Below are 26,443 nucleotides of genomic sequence, written 5' to 3'. Positions count from 1 at the left end.
TGTTCCGGTTATTTGGTCCCCCGGAGGTGAACAGCAACTTGCTGCAGCAGCTCTGCAACTAATTCCGAGTTCAGTGAAAATGTTTCACTTGGCATTAATTTAAGGAATGAATTTTTGTAGTAAAACATTTTTTGTATTATTATTCTGTAAAGTTGAATTTAGTGGTTTTTTCAATTTTAAATTTATTGCAATGGGACCAGCTAATGTTCTGATGTGAATCTTAGTATGTTGAATAGTATTATCTGACATCAAAGATATTTAAAACATTTTTCAGTTATACTCCGAGCATGAAATTTACATATTAAAATTAGCTTACGATATTAATAGGTGCGGCCTAGATGTTATAACTTGTAAATCTTTCAAAAAATAAAGTAAATATTTAATTTCCTCGACTTATTCCTAATCTATTATATATATAATAGAGCAAATAGGGGCTATCTATTATTTATATATATAACAGAGCAAATGGGAGTTCAGTGAAACAATGAGACAATTAAATCGAAATGACTTTTGTACCCCTAAGATGTAAAATGTCATTTTAACCCCATCATATTTATTTCGTATTAATACCTCAATTATTATAACATATTAAATTCTCTACCCATTAATAGCTAATCTTCATTAAACCGTAATTAATAGCTAATTATTTTATTTTAAGTAATATATCGTATATAAAAAGATGTAATATAATAATAAATTATTGATATTCAAAAAATTACAAATATTACGTGATTTCGTGACATCAAATTTTTAGTAAAATGACATATTTCATGTTAATTATTATGAGTAGTTGATAAAATAAATTATTTATCATTAACTAATTTTAAAGTACATGCAGACCTTCTAATTTTAGAGTACTTGAAAATCATGTTGAGTAAAGAATATAATGTATATTATCAAATAATTACTCGCAAATCGAATCACATGTAAATCATGCACGTGTTTTACACGAACTTCCTACCTACGTACTAAATAAACATTACACATAAATAATGGATGTTAAACTCTGAACAATTATTTCTAATTTAATTTTTTAAATAACTAAAAAATAATCGAACTTCATATGTACTAAACGAATACATCACACAAGAATAACACATGTTAAGCTCGGAACAATTATTACTAACTTAATTTTTAAAAAACTTAAAAATAATTAAAAACTAATTAAAATTATACATAATATTTTAGAACATGCGTGTGACTCGCATGGGTTATAAATCTATTTATCGTAAATATGCAGATATATCTAATATTTTAGAAAAAATAATTATTATTATAGAAATTGCCCGTGCCTTTCACGGGTTAAAAAACTAGTTATATATATAATATAGCAAATAGAGGGTTGGGTGAGATAATTTATTCCAAATTACGACGATTGTTCGTGGAGGTTTCCGCAGAAAGACCCCTTGGTTCTGGCAAACGGATCACAATTACAGTTACCCGATAGCATACCGCTAATTTACCCCTCAATAATAAATACAAATAATTGTCAAATTTAATATCATATATTAATTACACTTAAATCATTATTACTCCTTATTAATAAATATAAATAATTATCATATTTAATAATATATATTAATTGCACCTAACTCATTAGTATTAATAATTTTATATATGTTATCATTTATCATTGAATATTAACAACCTATAATTCCAACAAAAATACTTGTATGCATCAAAAACCCCAGGTTCAAAGGGGTAAATACATTAAAAAGGATATCTAAAATTTAATAATATTTGTCTGTATATATACTAAATTTTTATTTTGTTTGAAGATTTTATATAAAATAAATTTATTTTCAGTAAATAAATTTAATATGTTAGATAATCTGAAAATGACAATGTTAGTGTATCAAGTATTAAATTCAAGAAATATAATAGATATTCTTTTTATATATGAATAAAAGAGTGGGTTATGAGGGGGTTTATAATAAAGTTGAGATTCTTATTATATGACCAAATCGAATATAAACTAAAACTGGTTTGAAAATTTTGAATATATATAATAAAATATTAAAATATCAAATTCATTACAATTACATTAATATTTTACAAGTGAATCATTTTTCTTACATTAAACAATTTAAAGTTTTTTCAGAGGTATAAGTCAAAGAGTTATAAGTTTACTATAATGTTATGGAAATCGAAAATTTCGTCCATAAATTGCTAGAAGTCAACCAAACAATATTATAGAGCAAAATCGAAGCATACAACATTTTTGCCATTTTTGATCAAAATCGACAATTTTCCGGTCAAAATTTGAGGAATTAAACACACGATTTGAGGTTATGAAGAGAATAAAAGGAAAAAGAAATATACTCATCATCGAGTTGGTGAAAAATGACGATTTTAAATGAATAAATCAGACGGTTTTCGAATAGAAATTGAAAAGACATTCGAAGGAGAAGAGAAATGCGTAAAGATGATTAAAACTCTTATTATTTTAATAAATAATGCACACAAAATAATTTTATAACTTAGTACGGATGTACAAATGCAATTTTACACATCTCAAATATAATTATTTTACTTATATATTTTAAAAAGAATATAAAAATATGTTCGATATTATTTCGATTTAGCATTTCCATAAATTCTCGATTTTTGATAAACCGTAAATCAGTAGTTCAACTGATTTAGTCCATTTTTCAATTTTCATAACCATTGATTATTGATCTATCTATTAATATATTTATTAGAAAAAAATAATGTATATTGAAAAATGTATTTATATTGTCAATTATACCATCTTATATTTAATATGCCGGTTTTCATATCCAATTATTACATTTTCTAATATGGAAAGTAAGATTACCTCATATTCATTGTATTAACTAATTGTACCATGTAAACAATTATAATAACTCTTTAATTAACTCCGCAATATTTCATTCTTACGAGTTGTAATTATTTTCATGAGATATGTGTATTTTTATTTGTATTATATTTTAATCGTATATTTCGATTTCATTTCCGCATATTCAATTCAATTTGAGAAAAAACACATTAAGTACAATATCGATCTCAATTTCATAAAAAGAGATATTTAGTTAATCGATGCATCATAAAGCAACATGAATATATCGTCGATAATTACAATCAAAATAATATCAATTCACGCACTATTGAACATGCCGTGCATTCCACGGGCTATAAAGCTAGTTTTTTAAAACCCAGGGAAGAATATGTAGAAAATTGAGAAGAAATTTCTTGTACTTAAATATTTCGATACATCGAAATTTCTTATCTATATTTCAATTTTTTATTTTATTTAGATGTTGCGTCATTTTTTTAATTGTTCAATATTTTTAATGATTGTCATATTATATTATTAAAGAGAACAGATTCTTTAAATTTTATACTAAATTATATGGAAACAAAATATTTTAGCCCATATTCAATTTTACATATATTTAAAAGAAATATACCCAGCAGATCAAAATAGCAATAGTCGACTTCTGTAAAATGAATTCTAATGACAATTGACAAGTATAAAAAAAATCAAGTTAAAAGAAAAAAAAACATCTAGAGGTGAGCAAACAATCACACGAGCTCCTCAATTTCAAGGAAGGCCTTCCTCTTTCTACTCTGCTCTTGGTTTCATCACACTATTGTATTACAATGGCAGTTTCTCTCTCTAACAATTTCTCTCTCTACAATCCTCCAAAAACCCTACTTCATAAAAAACCAACCCCTTCTCTTGATTTTAATCCTAGTGCTATTTCTTTTTCAATTAGTAAAACCCCATCTCCATTTTATTTTTATCAAACACTAAAACCCCATTCTCTTTTAATTCTTCATTTTCAGTCAAAGCTTCCAACTTTTCTTCTCAGGTACTCTCTTTCTTCATATATATATCTGCATGTATGTATATTTAATTCTTGGGTTTGGCAAATTAACAACTAATAACTTGTAGTTTGAATTTAAATTAGAAAAAGGAGATTCCTTTTTTTTTCCTTCTTGATTTATTTTAAGTTTGACATTGCTGACATGTTATTTATCTAATTGCTTTGTGAGATATGGTTGTTGAATCGAGAAATTTTAATTGAAAATTGATAGAAAATAATGTGTATCAGCTCGTATGAGTGTACCTTTAACTTTATGCGAGCATGTGTGGATATAAATATTGTTACATAAAAAAGATTATCTTTATGTTGTTTTGGAATTTTGAAGAAATGATTAGTAGTTGTTTTTTTGTAATTGTTGAAATTTAAAGTCTGGCTTTTAATTTCTAAGTCATGTTAGAGGTCCCGAAATGTTTAGTGCATTGAAATTAGTTGTAATTGTTAAATTTGTGTGCACCATTTTGCATATATTACGAATTGCCAGCATTGCCATCATCACTTGATTGCACAATATGGTTAATATTTTGGAACTTTTAACATTGCCCTTGGCTTACGGAGCAGAGGAATTAGATATGCATGGATTCATTTCATTGCCAATTTGATAGGGTTTCGTATTTGGAGTAGTTTTTACCTAAAAGTTATGAGAGATAAATAACAATTGTTTTTTGGATTGTCACTTTCTGACTTTGAGCTCTTAGAAGTTACTGTTGCTTTTAGACTTGTTTCCTGCTTACCCATTTTTTCAAACTGTTGTTAAACATTATATATGTTGTTTATGACCGGTCTTCGAATTGTTCATTTAATTTAAGTTAAATTTAGCCTCCACCTAATGATCCTACATTAAATACATGATGTGCTTTATAAAATTTTATTGATTTTCCTGTTGATGTGTAAGAACTCTTAATGTTATCTGTAAAATGTCTGTACTCATTCCTTACTGTATTATTGGTAGATAAATGATCAAGATGACGTTCACCTAGATGACGTAAAGAACATGGTAAATGATGAAGAAGAGAGAAGTCCTACTTTGAAGTCCCTACTGAAAATTTACAAGGAGGCTGTCTTGATCGGAGATGAGAGGATCACTTCTGAAGTCGAGTCAATGATATGCAAGGTTGAAAATGAGAAAAATGAGTTGGTCATGAAAACTTCAACTCTCACAGCGGAGATGAATTCGGGGAAGGAAAGATTTATACGTTTACAAGCAGATTTTGATAATTTTAGGAAAAGATCAGAAAAGGAGAAACTTACAATAAGGAGTGATGCTGAGGGTGAAGTCATACGGAGCCTCTTGCCCATGGTTGATAATTTTGAGAGAGCCAAGCAACAACTCAAACTACAAACAGATCAAGAGAAAAAGATCGATGCAAGTTACCAGGGCATATATAAGCAATTTGTGGAGATTATGAGAAGCTTACGCGTAGCTGTTGTTGCCACTGTTGGGAAGCCATTCAATCCCTTAGTAAGTTGAAACGTTTCATAGTTGCTTCTAATTGCTATCCAAATTTTTATTTCTTCGCAACTGTATTCTTTATCGAAGTTTAGTGAACACAAGAAATGATGGTCATATATGGAAAGTATTAGACATTTTAGAATCTAACTAGTTTTTTAGAGTAAAGGAGTCTTGTCTCTTGATGGCTGGCATTTCTGCTGTCTATGGATTCACCATAATAAATAATGAGGCGTACAGTTCATATAGTCACTATATACCCCAGAAAGCACTAACATCTCAGCATGGCTTTAAACTTTGTAGAAGAGCTAAGAATAGGTTTGACTCATCTCAACTAACTTGCAGCGCAGGAGCAAATGCTTTCTGCTTCACTCCCTCCTAATTTTGTGCATATACATGTTTAATTATTTTTTATGATCCCCATCTGAACACCTTGTAAACAATGTCTCTTTTTGGATTCTTCTATATTCTTCTAGGAGTTGCTTAATTTACAGGACCCTTGGAAATCTATAAATGATTGAGAAGGAATAACTTATATGGACCCTATTTATATTATAAACAGTTTCCATGGCACATAAACTTGCATGGCACAACACTATTGTGAAGTATATGCCGAATCAATAGGTAGCATACCTGTGTGGACAACAAATTGCTTGTGTTTTTAAATAGACCCTCAGGCACACACAAACTCACACTTACATGTACACACATTAGACATATATTCTGTATCCTTCTTTACCGTCGTAGTTGCAATTGCCCAAACGTTTCTTATTTCATTAAATCTAGTTGAAAGTGTTGTCTACAATCATCACGACCTAAAGATATAGATTGTAGAGTGATACAAACTTTTGCGAGTTCATTTACACGAGTGCTTCTGTTTGTTGTATGGTGGTATTACTATGTAGCTGTTAATAAAATCCTGTATTTTTTAAATTTAGGGTTTAATATTTTTTCCCTGCCAACCATCTACAGCAACTCTCTCCATCCATAATTAGTAGAAAAGCTTTCTAACATACATGCCCTTTTCCAGTACTTACAACTGATATATATGTGAGTATGCCATATCAAATATGCTCCTTTTTTTGCAAGAGGAGATTTTCTATGGCGCTTCACCTATGTAAAGGCTTGCATTACGTTACCATGTTTTGTAGATATTAACTGTTGCTGAACTAGATAGAAGAAAATTTAGAAGGTGAAGGGTGTCTCCGGATCTTAATCAAATATTAGAAGTGACTATAGAAGTATAAAACTAAGGAAAGGGCGGAGTAAAAATAGACGAAATTGCTATCCTCTCCCTCCGGGTGCTCAAGAGAAAGTCACAGGAGTTGGTTTCTTTGTCATCTATTCTTACGAAATTAATAGTCATATGTGTTAGTTGTATCTTGCTCTTTACTTTTTGTTCTCACTAGGAACCTTCTGCACTTCCCTTATCTTTATAACAAAAAACAAAAATATTGGCTCAAGAATAGGAACTAGGGTACCTACTATGTGGTGTCTGCCATTCGGACACAGCTGCTTGATTTAACTAGGCCTTTAATTATGCAGTGAGTTATGTGAGAATTTAGAAGTTATTTTATGATGCCTTTATTTATTTTAATTGGCATCTTTCTGGTGCAGCTGCATGAAGCCATAGCACGTGAGCCGTCTCAAGAGTACAAGGAAGGTATTATAGTTCAAGAATTCCGCCGAGGTTTCCTACTTGGTGATCGATTACTAAGACCAGCAACGGTTAAAGTTTCTGCTGGCCCTGGTACAATGAAACAGTCTACTGTTGCCAAGGAACCAACTGAACAATCTGCTGCAGCTGCCGGAGTAGATGATTCTAGGTGAATGCAACACGAGTCTAGTTTTTTACTTTTGATACTTTTAATATTCGATTGGCTGTCCTAGAAACTTTATTCTAGCATGCTACTAATTTAATTTATTGGCCAAGGCAAATGCAATGGCCCATATAACATAATCTCTTCCTATATTAAATGCTGTACTCTGAGCATGAAGTGGCAGTTGCCATACCATATTACCATGGTAGATAGCATATTTATTAGAGCCCTTGCAAGTTGGGTTCAGAAAACTGAATCTTGACAAAACAACGATGTTCCCTCTCCCAACTTGGCAACTTCTGGAGCATCAATACATGTATGGCCGGAATATTGTCAAGGTTATATAGGTCGGCTTTATACTTTCACATAAGTACTGAGTGCTAATTCCGGCCGTGAATTGAATAATGTGACCGGAGGTTTAGGCAATCCATTTCACCGTGTTTGTATTCTTAATGTAATGTTCCTGAATACCACATTGGTTGCTAAACCAATGTTGTGGCATTTTGCATGCGCATCAACTAGTGCAGGCTGATGTTCTCTGCAAATCATTTCGAAAGGTTTAAGGTGGAAACTACTATGTTAAGACCTTTGGTTGTATATACTTGTAAGCTACTTATAAGCTAATTATTATTGGAAATGAGCGACAATCTAAATCAGAAGTTTGGACGACAGACGGTGAATAAGCCCTACTACTTGGTCCCATAAAACTTATTCATTGTAGTTATAACACCATAATTACATAAATATAAGTATTTGGTTGGTAAATGTCTTGATACTTCATAACCCTAGAGTCTTTATACATTCAATTTAGGTAGAAAATAAATGTATTGTGATTATAACACCATTAATTCATAATATAAGTAGTTAGTTGGTAAAAGTCTTAATCTTTTGTAACTAAAGTCTTAATACTTTCTAATTAAGGTAGTAAAATTGTTAACCAATTTTGAAGGTGGGAAATTAATGCCAAACTGGAAAAGTAGTTTGTTCCCGAAACGAAACATCATCATTTATAATTATAACCATTGTATATATGAAAAGAAGATGCTTCAGGCATACAAAATTTCTCACAAAATGCTTCATTTTTCATGTTATTTTGTATTTAAATTTGTACTCTATACGGAAATAATATGGCAGTAAATATAAGTAGTTGGTTGCTGAAGATATTAATACTTGTAGATGGAGAATAATGGAGTAATGAATTTGAATAAGTCGTTGGTGAAAATTTTAATATTCAACATAAACTTCTCACCCAAACATAGTAATGCCTAACTAAATATAGTAGTAAGTTAAGCAGACAAGGGGTCCTTGAGATGAAACAGCTTTGAATCAGCTCATCTTGTAAGCAGTGATTTACGTGCGTCGACCGACAATTCAACTCTTAAATATATAACTGGATGTATTTGATTTTGGATGGGAAGTTCAACAATCCATACTATTATTTCACCACTTTCTTAAAATATAGATACTCTCCAGACATTAATACAAATTACAGGATGCTTCTTTTTGCTGTCTTACTCTTCTTGGTGAGCTTTTACAAGCCTGGTTCAGCTTCTACAGTCTCCAACTTGATTACTGATCAACAATCTCTTCTTGTTCTCAAACACCATATTACTAGTGACCCTTATAAATTCATGCAAAAGAACTGGTCTGCTACAACCAACTCTAACATTTGCAATTGGATTGGTGTTTCTTGTGGTTTAAAACATCAACGAGTCACGGCCTTAGACCTCTCTTACATGGATCTCCGTGGCACAGTTCCTCCCGATATCGGAAACCTCACTTTCCTTACTTCACTTGATCTTACTTCTAATAAATTCTATGGTACTATACCAAAAGAATTGTCTGGTCTACGTCGACTAGAAAAATTCTATTTGGAATCCAACAACTTCACCGGAGTGGTACCTTCTTGGTTCGAGTCCTTGCCAAAACTACGAACAATATCCTTGAAAAACAACAGTTTAGCGGGGACCATTCCAATTTCTTTAGGCAATGTTCGAAAACTTGAAATTTTGAGCCTGGCATACAATTATTTTAACGGGCATATTCCAGAAGAGTTAGGCAACCTTTCAAAGCTCTGGTTCTTGGACTTGAAATACAACCAGCTGACAGGTTCCATCTCTAATGTCATCTTCAACTTATCTGCACTGACAAGAGTTGATTTAACAGGTAATGGGATATCTGGCACTCTCCCATTAGATATGTGTCATCGTCTTCCCAAACTTGAAGGATTTTTCATCTCCCAGAATCAGTTTTTCGGGCAAATTCCATCTACTTTATACAAGTGCAAGACACTACAATACCTGTCATTATCTTTTAATGGATTCGACGGTATCATACCCAGAGAAATTGGAAACTTAACTATGCTAAACTCGCTATATCTTGGCGGAAACCAGTACACAGGTATGTATTACTCTCTGAAAATTTTAGTTGATTCAAGTATCTGCTTTGAACTATTCCATATATTATTAAACATAAGTAAATAATTTGATTGTGTCACTTTCGTAAATGAAACTCCATTAATGGAGTTTAAGATATAGAAATGAAACATACAGCAATCATGAAGAAGAAGATATTATTTAGTAATGAACAAGTTTATTTTTACAACACTTAACTCTCTCTCTCTGACTGACTTATATATCTGACACAAAACTCATTGTGAGCCACTAATCTGTAACTAACTTTTGCTGAGTTATGTTGTGCTGGACCTGAGCTGTCATGTGCTGGACCTGGCATATCAGACTTTAGCATATCAGACTTTAGCATATCTAACTTTATTTCTTTTGCTGTGTGTGGCTGCAACTTTGGCTCTTGCTCTTTGTCTATATGATTAACATCCCCCCTCAAGTTAGGAGGAGAAAACAGATTACAAACTCCTAACTTGGAGTTAAAGAAAAGTAGCTGTAAAGAAATGCTGATGTTGGTTGGTTGAATCATGCCAAGTTGTAATTTCTCTCTAACCAAATGACAATCTAACTCGATGTGTTTTGTTCTTTCATGAAAAACTGAGTTGGAAGCAATATAAATGGCTGACTTATTGTCACAATAAAGAGTAACAGGAGTAAGAGACTGGATTTGAAAAGCTTTAAACAAATTCAACAACCAAGTCAGTTCACAGCAAGTATCTGCCATACTTCTGTACTCAGCTTCAGCTGATGACCTGGAAATAGTGTGTTGTTTTTTGCACTTCCAGGAAATTAAAGAATTGCCAAACTTAACACAGTAGCCAGTAAGAGAATGTCTAGAAGTTTTATCACATGCCCAATCTGAATCACAGTAAGCAGATAGAGACATTGGATTATGAGAAGACATTAAAATACCTTGGCCAGGAGCATTTTTGAGGTATCTAACAACCTTATGAGCATCTCGTAAATGATCAGATCTAGGAGTTGCTATAAATTGTGATAACACTTGGACAGAGTAACAAATATCAGGCCTGGTGACTGTAAGATATAGTAATCTTCTGTACCATTATCAGTTCTTATTGTCTTAATAGTCTTTTTGAACTGATTTGATACATAAGACATAAAAGACAGAATCAAAGAAGTCACTTGAGATTTATCAGACAAAAGATATAGCCAAGTACACCTTGAGAATTCATCTACAATAGTGAGAAAATAATTACATTTGCCATGAGTGTTATATCTGTATGACCCCCAAACATCACAGTGAACAATATCAAAGCACTCACTAACAGAAGACTGTTTGTCTGGAAAAGAAATTCTAGTTTGTTTTGAGAATTGACAAACATCACAACAATCAGCATTACCATGAACTCTTAATTCTAGGATTTTTTTAAGAACAGACAATGAAGGATGCCCTAATCTTGTGTGCCACTGATTACTTGAGACACTACACACATTAGCATAAGGAATGAGATGATTTGTATGAAGTTTGTACATGCCTGCATCTAATTCACCAATCTCTGTCTTCTTCTGAACAGTAGGGTCCTGAAATAGACATTTTGAAGAAGAAAAAGAAATCATGCAAGCATTATCTGCTGTGAGTTTAGGTATAGATAACAAATTGCATTGAAAATCTGGAACATATAATACTTCTTTTAGAGTAATTTCTGAATTAAGAATTACATGTCCAGTTTGAGTAACACAAGATCTGTGACCATTTGGAAGAAGCAATTCAGTCTCAACATGTTGTATATTGACTAATAGATTTTTATGAGGAGTTATACGGTGTGTAGCACCAGATTCTAGAATCCAAGTATGTGCAAAACTATTAAACTGAACACTATTGGCTTTACAAGCAGGAACAATGCATTGAAGTGTACCTGCACAGTTTGATTCAGACTTAGCAGTATTCATCCATGTAGCATTAGAGATAGCAGGTGTTTTGCCCTGAGTCTGTTGAAGTAGATTCAGAAGTTGCTGGTATTGACTTTCAGTGAACATTGAAGTAGACTCCTTGTTTGTACCAGTAACAGCAGCAGTTTCAGATTGTTCAACATCAGTAGTTGTGACAGCATTAGCATTACACTTTCTTTGACCTTTGGTTTTGGCTGACCATACAATCTATGCCAATCAGGATATCCATGAAGTGCAAAACACTTATCCTTCACATGACCTTGCATTTTACAGGAGTCACACATCACACTTGGATTCGTGAATTTCTTGACTTGCTTTGGCTTAAAGCTAGTGTGCAATTTTGCATTCATAACAATGTTTTCAGGAACAACAATCACATTACTAGAGCAGTCTCTCTGATTTTCCTCTTGCAGCAACATTGAATAAGCTTGACTAATATCAGGTAGTGGATTCATGAGTAGAATCTGACCTCTAACAGATGTGAACTGCTCACTTAATCTCATCATAAACTGACTCAACTTAGTTAATTTCTCATACTCAAACAATTTTTGAGCATTTCCACAAGCACAAGTAGTAGCAGTACAAACACACTTAGGTATTGGTGATAGATTGTTGAGTTCATCAATCATGCTTCGAAATGTGGTAAAATAAGTAGTTATTGATTTCGTACCTTGACTTAGAGATGCTAGATCTTTTCGAAGTTGAAACAGACGAGGAACATTACTCTGAGAGTACCTTGCAGAAAGATCATCCCAGATCTGCTTTGCAGTGGTGAGATAAACAACACTTTTGGGAATTTCTGATGAAATGAAATTGAGAAGCCATGATATAACCAGATCATTGCTTCTTATCCACAAACTCAAATGAGGAGAGTTATTTGCAGGTTTTGGTTGTGTTCCATCGATGAATCCAAGCTTTAATTTTGCAGATAGTGCGATCGTAACCGAACGACTCCAGTGGTGATAGTTTGGGTTGTTTAACAACTTTGTAACTAGTGATAAGCCTGGATGATCAGATGAACTGAGATAATGCGGATGATTTATATCAATGACTGTATTATTCGCCATTGTAGATGTTCGATTACTTTGACATGATGAGTTTAATCGAAGAGCAGATGCGTATGAGTACATACATATGTATTTATGTAGCTGATGATATTATATAGCTAGCTCTGATACCATGTCATTTTCGTAAATGAAACTCCATTAATGGAGTTTAAGATGTAGAAATGAAACATACAACAATCACGAAGAAGAAGAAGAAATTATTTAGTAATGAACAAGTTTATTTTTACAATACTTAACTTTCTCTCTCTCTGACTGACTTATATATCTGACACAAGACTCATTGTGAGCCACTAATCTGTAACTAACTTTTGCGGAGCTGTGTTGTGCTGGACCTGAGCTGTCATGTGCTAGACCTGAGCTGGCATATCAGACTTTAGCATATCAGAATTTATTTCTTTTGCTGTGTGTGACTGCAACTTTGGCTCTTGCTCTTTGTCTATATGATTAACAGATTGTTATTCAATATAACTTAGATAATCCTTTTCAGATTATAAGTATAATGTATTGATCTGATCATATTATATTATTGTAAAGTTTTTCAGTCCAGTTATATGAATATATTTGGTAAAATCATGGACTTGCATTTGAAAGTAAATGGAGTAACTAATCCAGCTCAAAAGGCAGTCTCCAGTAAAATCTTTCGTAACAAATTGCAAACTGAGCATCTAATTGCACCAACACGAGTGGAGTTGTTGGTATTAGCTCATAATCAGTTAAGATCATCTCTGGGAAGTGATATATTCCTGTCTTGTACATGCTTTATCCCGAACAGATTGGTCCCTAGTTATAGCTTAACTCTTGCAAATTTACATTTCTTGGAAAATATAAGGGACAGCGACAAAAGTCACATCTGATTATGGTCATCCACAAATATTTGCATTGAAATGATGTCTGGATACTGTGCAAAACTAACAGAACAGTTTGTGATTGTAGTTGTAGGAACCAGTACTTATTTATGCAAAACAAACTTCTACTGGATCAATAATATTTCTAAAGCAAAGTACCCGTTAGCCAAGCGCTTCTTAACTAATAAATTACCAGAAATTATCACAACTTACATGTAAATTATAATTGCCATCAAATATCAAATCTCTAATAATCTGCTTTTTGACATATCATAAATATGCATAATCAAAGACAAACATATCCGGCAGGTGCTAAGGATTAACAAAGTTTCTTGTATGCCCAGCCTACTAAAGAACCTCTCTAGAGCAACCAACCAGCAGGAGTAATTTTCAATTTCCTTAAAAACTTAACGAAAATAGTTTCACAAAATCTCTTTGCAGAATAAATCTAACCACTAATCTAGACATACAAACTACTGCGGATTTCTGTGCTAATCAAATTTATCATCATATAACAAGGATTAAAGAAGTGTCACTACTATTTTCTTTTTAGGAGAGTGAAGTAACAATCTCTGTTTCAGGCATCTGAAAATTTTGGTGATACTTATGTCTTACTTTTGGTCCTTTGCAGGTTCAATCCCATCGGAGATAGGTAACCTTATCAATCTGGAAATACTGAACATAAAGAACGGGTCCCTAACAGGAGTTATACCTTGTTCTATCTACAACATTTCTTCTTTAAAAATGCTTGATTTCTCTTTCAACAAGCTCATTGGAAATATATCATCCAGTGTGGGAAATCTTCAGAGTCTTCAAGAGTTCTATTTGGCACAAAATATGCTCACGGGAGGCATACCTCGGGAGATTGGGAATCTTACACTGCTTAAGCTTCTTTATCTCAGTAGTAACAATTTGACCGGTAAGTCGCACTTCCTACATGTATAAAAAATAGTATATGTCATCTGTTGTTTAAGGACACATGCATATAAATTTATAATTTGATTATTCCGGTTGTATAGATACAAGTGTTTGTTCCTTCCCACTGCTTTTTCCTCTCACTTAGGTTACCTTTTTATACCTCGGCTTATAGCCCTAGTGGATACCTGCAAGTAACATGAAGCGAATCATATTATAAACATACTTACATAAACATTTAGTTAATGAATGTAAAAACAATCCGTGCATTGAACAATATATAGGTTAATAAATATATATATATATATTATATAAAGGAGAAGTCCTAGGAAGTGTTTTGTTTTCCTATGAAGCTGACATGTATTGAAGAATTTTATACTCTATCTCATATAATTGTTTGTTTTTAAAAATAATTTTCTTTCAGAGTAAGTTGTGAATTATTGACAAGAAGTTTCTTGTTTTTAATTCTCGACACAGAGAGAAAAAGCTCTTAAAGTAGAATAACAATTCGCTCAGTTGGTGTTTGTAGCAGTGAAATAGAGACCGGATGATATCTAACCAAGAGAGGTAGTAAACTAGTAATGCTAGTTTTTGTGGTCACCATTCCAGAGTTTGTTGCAAATAACAAACCTTGTAGTCTATTAAAATAGTCCTGAAACCTTGTAGCAGATCGAAGTACTGCTTTAAATTTTTCGAGACTTTGTTTTTTTTGAAACAAAAACACTTCCATTATGTTTACCGTAGTATAATTATTCAGAACATGCTTGAAAATGATCAATATAGGTAATATTCTTTTTATATGTTGCAGGTTCAATACCTAATGAGATTGGAGACCTTCAAACTCTGGAGAAGCTAAGCATACATGAGAATGGCCTCACTGGCATCATTCCTCTCAAAATCTTCAATATGTCAACCTTAAAGATGCTTGATTTAACTCATAATCGCCTTTCAGGAAGTTTACCATCAAGAATTTATTTACCAAATCTTGAAGAGCTTTACCTAGGCAGTAACGGGCTGAGCGGAACAATTCCTAGCTCTATTTCAAATGCTTCTAAGCTCGCCACTCTTAGCTTGTCAAGCAACTCATTCACCGGATCTATACCCAACACCATTGGTAACTTAAGATTCTTGCGCCGCCTTTTGCTCGGAGAAAATAATCTAACAAGAGAATCTTCTAGTGTGGAATTGAATTTCATTTCTTCTTTAACCAACTGCCAACAGTTGAACCTGCTATCTATATCACTGAATCAATTTAATGGGGTCATTCCAAAATCAATTGGAAATCTCTCTACCTTTCTTACTAGATTTGAAGCATTTGGATGCAAACTCAAAGGTGAAATTCCCTCTGAAATTGGAAGCTTGAGCGGTTTGGAAGCTATACTTTTTGATAGCAATGAGTTGACAGGACAAATTCCACCAACTCTGCAAAGATTAAATAATCTGGCACGTTTGTATCTTGAACATAATAAGTTACAAGGATCCATTCCGAATGAAATTTGCCGGTTAAAAAACTTAGGAGACTTGTATTTAAGTGATAACAGGCTGAATGGATCTATACCTGTATGCTTGGGTGACCTTGAATCTTTGCAAAGGCTATACTTGGATTCTAACCAGCTGAATTCAACCATACCTTCAAGTTTATGGAGTCTTACAGATCTTATTGGTCTTAACTTGTCGTCAAATATGATCAGTGGTTCTATCCCTATGGAAATTCAGAACTTGAAGCAGATTACAGAAATCGGCTTATCATGGAACAAATTATTTGGTTATCTGCCAAGTACCATTGGAGGGGCTCAGATGCTAATTTATTTGTCTGTTTCTCACAATGAACTGCAAGGACCACTTCCACAAACACTGGGAAATTTGATTAACTTGGAGTTCTTGGATCTATCTAGTAACAGATTTTCTGGTATAATTCCCAAGTCCTTGGAGGCATTAAGATATCTCGAGTATTTTAATGTGTCTTTCAATAGTTTGCAAGGAAAAATTCCGACAGGAGGATTGTTTTCAAACTTCACAATGCAATCATATATTGAAAATGATGGGTTGTGTGGCATTCCAAGCATGCAAGTGTGCAAGAGTACAGCTCCCCGACATTCATGGTCCAAATATGTGAGAATACTGAAATATATCGTGCCATCAATAGCAATAACAACCCTTGCTCTAGTCCTGATGTTTGTAATGATAACACGGAGAAGAAGGAACATCAGATCGATAAGCCAAGTTGATATATCGCGTAGTGCACTGGAAAGGTTCACATACGCTGAAATTGTAAAAGCAACAAACTCATTTTCTGAAAGTAACCTGATTGGTGAAGGGGGCATGGGCGTAGTCTACAAGGGAGAACTTCCAAATGGGGTGAATATCGCAGTGAAGGTTTTCAACCTGCACTCTGATGCTGCGTACAAAAGTTTTAATGTTGAATGCAACATTATTGGTAGCATACGACACAGGAATCTTACCAAAATCATCAGCAGTTGCACAAATTTGACATTCAGAGCTTTGATACTGCAATACATGCCTAATGGCAACCTTGAGAACTGGTTGCACTCACAGGACAATTGTTTAGATGTTCTGCAAAGGATAAATATAATGATAGATGTGGCATCAGCCTTGGAATATCTCCATCATGGTCTCACAACAACAGTTGTACACAGTGATCTGAAACCTAGCAATGTCTTGCTTGATGAAGATATGGTCGCGCATGTTTGTGATTTTGGTATTTCACAACTCTTAGGAGAAGAAGAGCATATGACGCAGACAAGTACGCTGGGTACAATTGGGTATATGGCGCCAGGTAATACTCTATTGTTTACAGTTGAAAATTTGAAATTTTGTTTTGTATTATTTAGAGAGTTATTGCTTCTCCTGGTTGGATGTATAACAATTAACAAGTAATGGACGTCAGTAGGCACCAAACAAACGTTAGAAACTAACCTGATTTAAATTGGATATGTACTCTATTATGAATATATATTGTATTTATTAAATGTATAAAATTTATTGCTCGCATTTAGGGAAGTTCTTCCTAACCTGATTTAAATTGGATGTCTGTGATGCACAGAGTATGGAACGGAGGGAATTGTATCTGCAGAAGGTGATGTCTATAGTTTCGGTATTTTGCTGCTGGAAACATTCACTAGGAAAAAGCCAACTGATGAAATGTTTTCTGCTGAACTAAACTTGAGAAGTTGGGTAAATGAAGGATTACGGGGTTCAATAATAGAAGTCATAGATACAAATTTAACAGACCAAGGCGAGGAACTCACATCTTCAGAACTGCAGTGCATCTCATCTGTCTTTGGACTAGCGATGAATTGTTTAACAGATACACCTAGGGAAAGGATAAACATAGCAGAAGCTGTGGGAAGACTCGATGCAATTAGGAACAAGTTTCTGGCAGAAATACAAGCTGTGAAAGTTCGTGATCAAGTAGCAAAGTCTTTAGCATAAATAGAGGTGGTTTTAAATTTGTGATTAAGCAACAAGTTTCTATCTGTAACTCGTAATTGTTTATTTGTGTGTCACAGAGATCTAATTCAACTAATTAACACGACAAGGGTTGAGTTAGTGGCTAGATCAGCAAGAATCAATGCAAATATAAATTTCCATCCTAATATTATAAAACAGTAGAATAGTAGGTATAACCGTGTCTAATGGCAAGGAAAAGAGTCTCAAGTGCAGTACATGATGAGAATAAGGATAGTGCAATGGTAGTAGAGAAAGTAAATTAAGAAGGATATTTTCTCATGTTCCAGACAATATAAATAATAAAGTAGCGCGTGTTGGTACTGACCAACCATGAAACATTAATGGCAGAATTGCGGAGCTCCTGACAATCCTGGTCAGTAGTGATCTCCACCACTGGAGTAGAAAACTTTGCCCCAACATAATATTTTTTAGGATTACGTAAACCCTATAAGAATATAGTATAACGTGCTAGTATAGTTAAAAGAGAATTGAGGAGTATAAGTATATTGATATCCGAATTTTCAATGAAAACTCGACTTTTTCTTATTCTAAGATTTACGTAATCCTAAAACTATATATAACTAGAGCTCTGATACCAATTCCGTGACGCCCCCAAATCATGGTACCATCACATTATATCATAAAATAATCTACAATGGACTATCACTCCACAGATCTCAGAATCGATTTTACACTCTCATATAATTTACATCATAATAAAGTACCAGTACCAACTGAAGTTGGTTAATTCTGGTCTTGTTATAACTCCGATAAAACTCGTAACTAGCGCAAGATCATCCATTGGGCAAGGCGAAACTCATAACTTTCAATCCTGATAAGGCTCTTTCCCTTTTTATCCCTCTACTGCTCTGAACGATTTTTTTCTTCATGAATGTGAAAAATATTCATAATAGTAAGGGTGAGCATCTAAATGTTCAGCAAATTTATCCTGTGACACAATGATTTATAAAACATAATTTTAAATTGTTCAAAAATAAAATAGTGACAAAACTATTTCAATATTTCAAACTGTAAGCAATTTCATATTAAAATCATATTTGAGTTGTTATATAAGTAAAAGAGAAGCAAACTCTTATCTGACACTTGATTCCAAAGAGGTCACTAAAATAAATTGGTCATATTCCACCCCGCTACATCAGTGATGTGATCAACTACCACAATGTACCGTCCTCCAGCGTGTCTTACTCTCACTCGATCACGGCTCGTCGTAAGGAAGCCTAACACACTTGCTAGCATTAAAAACGGGTTTCATCTCAAACCCACGACCACACACGAGTCGATAATAAACAATATCTGCATCTCGGATAAATAATAAATAAATTATGGTTACTTCCATGTTGACCAGTACTGATGAAAAATCCTCCGATGATTACCACAATTCATTTGACATTAATTTATGAAAAAATGTATAAAAAAATAATTTTAATCACAATAAACCAATTTATGAAGTGAAATGAATTAACGACACGAACAATGTGTCGATCTTGTGATCAATAACAATGATTTTTCTTGGATAAATGAGAACAATCGAGAATTAAGCAAAATTAGGGTTATTTGAATAATATATAACCCCTTGATAAATTATCGACCATGATAGTTCTATAACCAATAATAACAACAATTTAAGAACTAAAAAAACCAATCCATCTAATTACGAGATGCTAAATAGCAATAATTAATAAAATATCAATATCTAAATATTTAATTTAATTATAATTCTAAAATTCACAGGGTTTTACATTCTTATAGTAATTTCAAAAAGTAGATCTTTTTCTCAAGATCGCAACCATATATTACAAGTTAAAAATCTAAGTTTTGAAAGTATTTTAAACAAATTAAACATTAATCAATCTCATAAATATATTAATTAAATAACATCAAATCTAAAATAATTCATTAAAATGGTTTCAATCATTTTTTAAGACATATAAAAATCTCAAATAAATTTGTCAATAAATTCTTGAGTTAAATAAAATCATTCTCTTGAATTTTAAGCATTCCAATCATTTTTAACAATCCTTCAAAATATTCATTTTCATGTTATTTTTGAATTTAATATCTATTTTATTTCATCACTATTGTCGTTACCAAGTATCTTAAAAATTAGCACATTTTTTTCTTGATTTAATAAGAAAATACCATTTTTTTTCGGAATGTCCATTATTCAACTTAATTAAGTTATCACAACTATTGTAACTAAATTTACTTAACAATTCATTATATTTCTACAAGAAAATTTATATCTCGATTTGACTCTCCTTATCTATAATTTATAATATGTTACCTATAAGATTTTCAAGTTAACTATAGTTATATTTACCAAAATTCAGTTTCCGTACTATTTGATAAAATTAGTCAAATTCCATGAATAAACTCGCCTTTCCACCCCAAAACTCCATATAATCTCAATTTCACAAATCCATCAACAATTTAAAAGCCTCAAATCTGGGGTTTTTAAAAACCCTAATTAGTTCAATTGGGTAAAACCCATATCCTTGACCCAATTCCATACCAAATTCAATTAAATCCCTAATTAGAACTCCTAATATCACAAATTAACTTTACTTGTATCAATTAATTTCATAAAATTCAATACACAATATAAATCCATAATCAAAACACCTTAATCATCATTCAAACAAGATCAAAAACAATAATTAACAAAATTATTCTCATAACTAATCAAATAAAATAGAGAGGAGTAAAATAATTACCTTTTAAAATAGAAACAATTAACAAACCCAATAGGTATTTGATTTGCAAGAATTCTAGTGTGTGATTAGAGCAGAATGGGGAGTTAAATGAATTTTCTAGCTAATTAAAAAAATTTATATTATTTTCGTCAAAAAAAATAATAATTTATATTATGAAAATTTCTCAAAATTGCCGACAAGTACTACTTGAATATTTATTTACTAATATAAGGACATATCTTATTTATGTTTAAGAACAAACTTCCCTAGAAAACTTTCTATTATTTGTATGCAATAATCATATATTAACTATTTCCATAAATAACAATATATAAAATTTAATATAGATATCCCCATTTTTTCTTTTTTTACAATTATGATAAATAAATTTTGACAAGTATTTATGTAGTCAAGCTTTTCATGAATATTTAAAAAAATATGCAAATAATGATAAATATTATATTTATTATAATAATAATTCGGTTTTCACCGATTTTCAATAAAATAAAATAATTATAGGCTCGAATAAAATATTTAATTGTGGTATATCAAAATAAATTCACTCACAGAATTATGTTCGAATTTATTTAATTTCTTTAATAACCTTTAATCAATCAATTATATTTAGATATGAAAATATTTAATCAAATCGTCTACTAATTAAATAACTTTAGTTTAGAAAAATATAAATTCTTGCGATAAAATAATTTGTAAAAATATTCCCTTTATCGAAATAAACCATTAGAACAATTCGAAACCTCCAAAATAATTTAATACTTATAAAATATGAATTGTTCACCAAACACGATTAAAATAAGTTACTTAAATTCTCAACTGACCCCTTCATGCATAAATAGAATTTCATCACCTCTAACACCGTTCAAAATAACTCTCATTGCTCAAGTCCAAAGTAAGTAAGTAAATAAATATATATAGAATAACTCATACGACCAAATAGATATATACAATTATTACCTTTTTAAATAAACTATTTTCATTAAATATTACTAATCTCAAGGATTGTATATACTTAAATTTCATTATAACAACCGGCCTAGTTTCCAAAATTTTATATTAACGCTCATAATCACCTAGAGTCGCGAAGAAAATTATACAAAATATTTTAACTCCTTACATAAAATTTTACGGGCGTTACATTCTTCCCCCCTTTAAGGATTCCGTCCTCGGAATCAACGTTGTTGAACAAGTACTAGTAATTTTTCCGTCTGCCATCTTTAAATTTCGAAGTTGCTTATTCTGTCGCGTGATTTCTCCAAATAACCTTGACCAAGTTTACTTTCTTTTTCTTTAATTCTTGCGCTTTCATGTCCCCATTTTGAATCGGTTGCTCTCTGCATGTCAATTCTGATCTCACTCCTATTGTCCCGTAATTTAATATATGTCTATTGTTAGGGTTGTAAGTGTCTATAATATAGATATAGTAATCGTCATGAATATACTATAAGTTTTAGATATCACTATCTGATAAACACATCTCCAATCCTTTTGAAATCTGAAGCAAAAAATACATTACATACTCAAATTTCCTCTCCTTTTGAATCCAGGTATATCCTAAATTTCGAATATACACGCATTAGAAACAATCCAGTGTTAAACAAAAGCATGTTTTATGAGCAACTGAGAAGAAAAATATTTTGTGAAAAGGTTAACTGAGAGATCAATACGATCATTGAACTTCTATTGCATTGCCATTAGGACGATCGTCAAAGCACACAAGGTGGCCAGCCTTTAGTACTCTAATGACAAGCAACATTATAATCAGTGGCGTCCCACTAGACCTCTGTCACACAGAAAAGTAGTCTTTATCCCCTATATAAATAGGGTTGTTCATCTCAGTGATAATAGAGAATATGATTGATCAATGAGGATATAATAAAGGTTCACAATTGCAAAAGTATACCAAATAATAAGCAAATGACCCTCTGAATAATAGAGGTTCTTTTTCAAAGAATATGAATATGTATATATATATATATTTATATATTACAAAATTTATATAATAGAAATCGCCAACCAATGGTGAACTATTACTTAATTCATTTTTAAAAATCTAGACACATTAGCTCGTAACATATCTTCGGTGGTCCCTAATATGCGATCGTTATGCCCATAGGTCTGAGGGTGATAAATAATACTTAAGTTAAGCATTGCGCCTAGCGTTCCTATAAACTCTTCTAAAATGTTAAAGTAATCAGGTGTCTCAATGTGATACTATTGAAATAGGGACTTCATGCCTTATTGTAGTCTCCCTCGTACATACCAGTTTTTAACTTTATCAAAATGTTTCTCTCACTGACTGAAAGAAGATTTAATTAGTCAATCTACACTAGTCCATATCAGGATATGACTAGCTCTTGTCCTTGATACTCATAATCTCTTATCTTATCAATTAAAGCTTCTTATCTCCGACACTTCTTCTAGACATTGTCAGATCTTTTCCAATATTTTTGGTTGTATTTGTATTCCGTATTCCCGGTAATTTTCTTGAACTAGGATCTTTATTACCAACTTCGTGTTGTCAATAACTACTTTTAAAATAACCATTATTTTGAACCTTTCTTTCCAACTTAAGCATCTGCTACCTCATTTTCCTTTCATATGTGGTAATCTATTGTACGCCCTTAGTCTTTAATAAACTCTAACCATCTTCCTTGTTTAATATTCAATTTCTTCTGTACATATTACCGTATATTGCCATGAATCAAATCTTCATTTCATGCGTAAAAAGCCATATTTCCCTTGACAATGCATTCGTAAAAAGCCAGCTAGATATGAATAGGTACGATAAATACTGATTTCTCTCGGGTAGGTTATTAGAACAGATAATTCCATTAGATAATAAAATAGAAATTCAAAGCCATCTATGTCGATTATTTAACAATTCCAAGTGCTTTTTCATGTATGTTCTCCATAAATCAGCGTAGTTCAAACTCCTGTACTATGTATCATTTTCAACTTCTTATCTTCTTATTTTCTCTTCTCCTCTATTTTCTTATTTTTTAAGAATATCCTTAAATTTCAAGTACAAAATTATTGTTTTTAATGTCATTTCGTCAAGTCATGCGTAAGATAACTCATTTTTAATTATTCAATTGCTAGGAAATATAAGCTATAACTTCCTTTTACTTTATCATAACACATCCTTGTCCTTTATAAGAGACATCACTCCCAATTACAGAATTCCCAATTTCATCAAGTAAAGTGAGTTCTACTACATAAATCAATCCACTTTTGTCTCTTGAAAATTTTCACACACTCAGTGATCCTTCCAATTTTCTCATTGTTTACTATTAATTAAGTTAAGGTGGAGCTATCTTATAGCATCCTGCCCAAATATCTAATACTAACTTGCGCAACCAAAATAACTTTTCACTTTCTCTAGGATCCTAATATGGTCACCTAATTTGCCACTACTTCCTCTTATGCTAAGCCTTACATCACGTCTAATAAATTGTACCATTTTTAATCAAAAAATCCAACTTTAGAAAATTTTACATACTAATTTCTTTGTTCTTAGGGTTTCCAAATCTAACCTAAGGTAGTAAGGTGTTCTGCAATTTTGAATATATCAATGTTTCCTCAACATATAGAGTCACAACTTATGCAAATACTTTTGTTTTGATTACAATAATTGGATCCATGAACACGCCTAAACCTTGTTAATCAAAAGGACATCCCTAAAACTAATAATGTATTCATCTTGTCCTGAAGGTCATTTTGGAAACAACTTCTGAGTTTATCTTTAACCAATAATAACCTGATATAATAAACCATTTTTTTTACCGAAATAATCAACTTCATTTCCTTAAACGAATCCTTAATCCTTAGCACTAGATACGTGTCTCTAACCGTTAACTTGTTTACTTTTCATTATAAATACACAATCTCACTGATCCATCTCTCTTCTTTATAATAGGACTATTGCTTCTTCTGGGAATATTCTAAACTTAGTCAATCCTTTGTCAAATATTTCCAATAACTGGATTTCCAATCACTTTACTTCTGATGAGTGTTGTTCACTACATCTTTCTAAAATGGTTACTATTACTAGGCAATATCTAAGGAAAAATTAATTCTCCCCCAAGTAGTAATCCTTGTAATCCATTAGGAAATACATTCTTAAACTCATTGGTCACATAAATTTCCTCAAATTTAGGTACTTGATTTCCCCTTCTTTTTTTCCTATACTTACAACATATACTCATTAAACCTAACACTATTAGGGTAACAATCCTCCAGTCTGAATCATTGCTAAAAGTTCTTTTGTCTACTTATGTCCATGTAACAACAATATTATTCTTATAGGTTTCAAACATCAGTTAATCTAAGCATCATAGCTATATGACCGAATGATTCTTCATATTTCATTGGATTCTTCTAACATAACCAAGTAAAATTAGTCTCAAATAACTGTCCTTGGATCTCTATTCTACACACTCCATCAACTGAAAAAGACTTCCTGATTCACAATTTCTATCGTCATAACTTCATCAAGTGAACACACTTTCTTCCCTATTCATTCTCATTATAGTTTTGCGAGTACCAGAATCAGTCAATACATATACATTATCAAAGTCCACTAAAAGTGTACATTAAATTACATCTTTGTCATCTCTCTCGCAACCATGTTGAAAGTACAAGCGGTTTTTTTATTGGTGTCATCTATTTTGGGATGCTACAAGCCTCGATCCTGGATTTTTGTTGCACTCATATGCATAATGGTTCTTCTTTGCACCATACCAATAGATAATCTTCTTAATTTCATTTCCTTTCACAATTATAATGTGTGGTAATGTCTTAATGGCGTTGGCCTCGATTCTTCTTCCTGAAAGTTTTACACTCTTGTAGTGGGGGTCTCTTTAAATCTAACTTATTATCTTAAATCACCTAATACATTAGGTTCATCTCTCTCACATTCTTATGTTCAAATCTTCAGTTCTCATTCCTTTGATTGTCTCGTCTTACAACACCTTATTTCCATCTTAATTCTTACATTATTACCTTAAAATTTTCTTCCTAACTCTGAAGACTTTCACTCTTTACCCTCGGTCTTTGGAACACAATTGGCTCCATTTTTTTTTCATAATAGCTACTTTTTGAACTAAGGGTGAATATCTTATGATTTCTTAAAATATTATCTCAATTCAGAATCATAATTTCAATTCTTTCTAGAATGTTTCACTCTTTCTTCATCAGTATATATGACAATTACAAAGCTAAAAGGCTTACAAAACTTAATCTTCTACCTTGCTATATTCATGTTTTCCGCGCCTTACTTCTTCAACTTAAACTCCATCTGAGTCTTTGAATACCTTAAAATGTACTTCCTGAATAGCATTTTTGTGAACCTAATCTTTGGTATGGTCACTTTCCCTTTATAGCTCTTTTGACTTTCCACTAATAATTAGTCTAACCCTTTAACATATAAATAACAAATTATTACACTCTTATTTTTAATTACACCAAAAGTCTTCTCTTATCTCTTGTACCAATTTAGAGCTTCAACAGAATCAATAGTTCCTATAAAATTTGGGGGAATTTAACGATTTGGAAGACATAAATAAAAGTCACAACAGACTGGTTCTATCTCTCCAGGGGTCTTTTTTTTATTTTTTTAAAATTCCGAGGGTTCTGGGTATTTCATCGAATAAATTCAAATGACATATTCAAAATTCATTATTATTCTTGTTTAGATTTTGAACTTAATCTTGTCCTTTACTCTTTATTCTCTTGTTGAGGTTGGGTGTTCTCACTTTCTTCCACCTATTGTGGAGGTTGAGATTCCTTTCAAGATCTTCTTCTTTTTAATATGATTCAAAATATTAGGTTCGATTAAAATGAACATATATAATATAGTAATACTGAAGAAAATTTGACTTTGTCCCTATTATAAAATCAACTTAAAACTCACAAAATCTCTTTGAACTTGTCATATTTTGAAATGATCTTTCAAAGGTCCAAGTTTGAAGTTAGCTA

The 26,443-nt window shown here is 32.0% G+C and overlaps 2 protein-coding genes across 3 annotated transcripts; both read left to right on the top strand.

The window, feature by feature from the left end:
* The first annotated feature begins 3,524 nt into the window (after window positions 1–3,524).
* On the top strand, window positions 3,525–7,275 carry LOC141712449 (uncharacterized). The gene is made up of 3 exons (XM_074515394.1): window positions 3,525–3,836; window positions 4,801–5,310; window positions 6,916–7,275. The coding sequence occupies exons 2-3, from the start codon at window positions 4,843–4,845 to the stop codon at window positions 7,126–7,128; spliced, it is 681 nt and encodes a 226-aa protein (XP_074371495.1). The 5' UTR covers window positions 3,525–3,836; window positions 4,801–4,842; the 3' UTR covers window positions 7,129–7,275.
* A 1,129-nt stretch (window positions 7,276–8,404) lies between these two features.
* LOC141712448 (uncharacterized) lies at window positions 8,405–17,882 on the top strand. 2 transcript variants are annotated; one of them, XM_074515393.1, is made up of 5 exons: window positions 9,148–9,284; window positions 9,362–9,518; window positions 13,978–14,265; window positions 15,070–17,058; window positions 17,326–17,882. In XM_074515393.1, the coding sequence occupies exons 2-5, from the start codon at window positions 9,479–9,481 to the stop codon at window positions 17,712–17,714; spliced, it is 2,706 nt and encodes a 901-aa protein (XP_074371494.1). In that variant the 5' UTR covers window positions 9,148–9,284; window positions 9,362–9,478; the 3' UTR covers window positions 17,715–17,882. The 2 variants fall into 2 exon arrangements, with proteins under 2 accessions (XP_074371493.1, XP_074371494.1); XM_074515392.1 differs by having other exon boundaries at window positions 8,405–9,518.
* The last annotated feature ends 8,561 nt before the right edge of the window (window positions 17,883–26,443 follow it).

This window comes from Apium graveolens, chromosome 3 (genome assembly GCF_009905375.1).
Source record: "Apium graveolens cultivar Ventura chromosome 3, ASM990537v1, whole genome shotgun sequence".
NCBI classification, from domain to species: Eukaryota; Viridiplantae; Streptophyta; class Magnoliopsida; order Apiales; family Apiaceae; genus Apium; species Apium graveolens.
Note: the sequence above shows the minus strand (reverse complement) of the source record. Positions and strands in the feature narration are given on the sequence as shown.

Coding starts and splice junctions, on each gene's coding strand:
- LOC141712449 (XM_074515394.1), top strand. CDS start 4,843: ATGGTAAATGATGAAGAAGAGAGAAGTCCTACTTTGAAGTCCCTACTG. Junction 5,311..6,915: donor GGAAGCCATTCAATCCCTTA/GTAAGTTGAAAC, acceptor TTTCTGGTGCAG/CTGCATGAAGCCATAGCACG.
- LOC141712448 (XM_074515392.1), top strand. CDS start 8,513: ATGTATTTGATTTTGGATGGGAAGTTCAACAATCCATACTATTATTTC. Junction 14,266..15,069: donor CAGTAGTAACAATTTGACCG/GTAAGTCGCACT, acceptor TATATGTTGCAG/GTTCAATACCTAATGAGATT. Junction 17,059..17,325: donor AATTGGGTATATGGCGCCAG/GTAATACTCTAT, acceptor TGTGATGCACAG/AGTATGGAACGGAGGGAATT.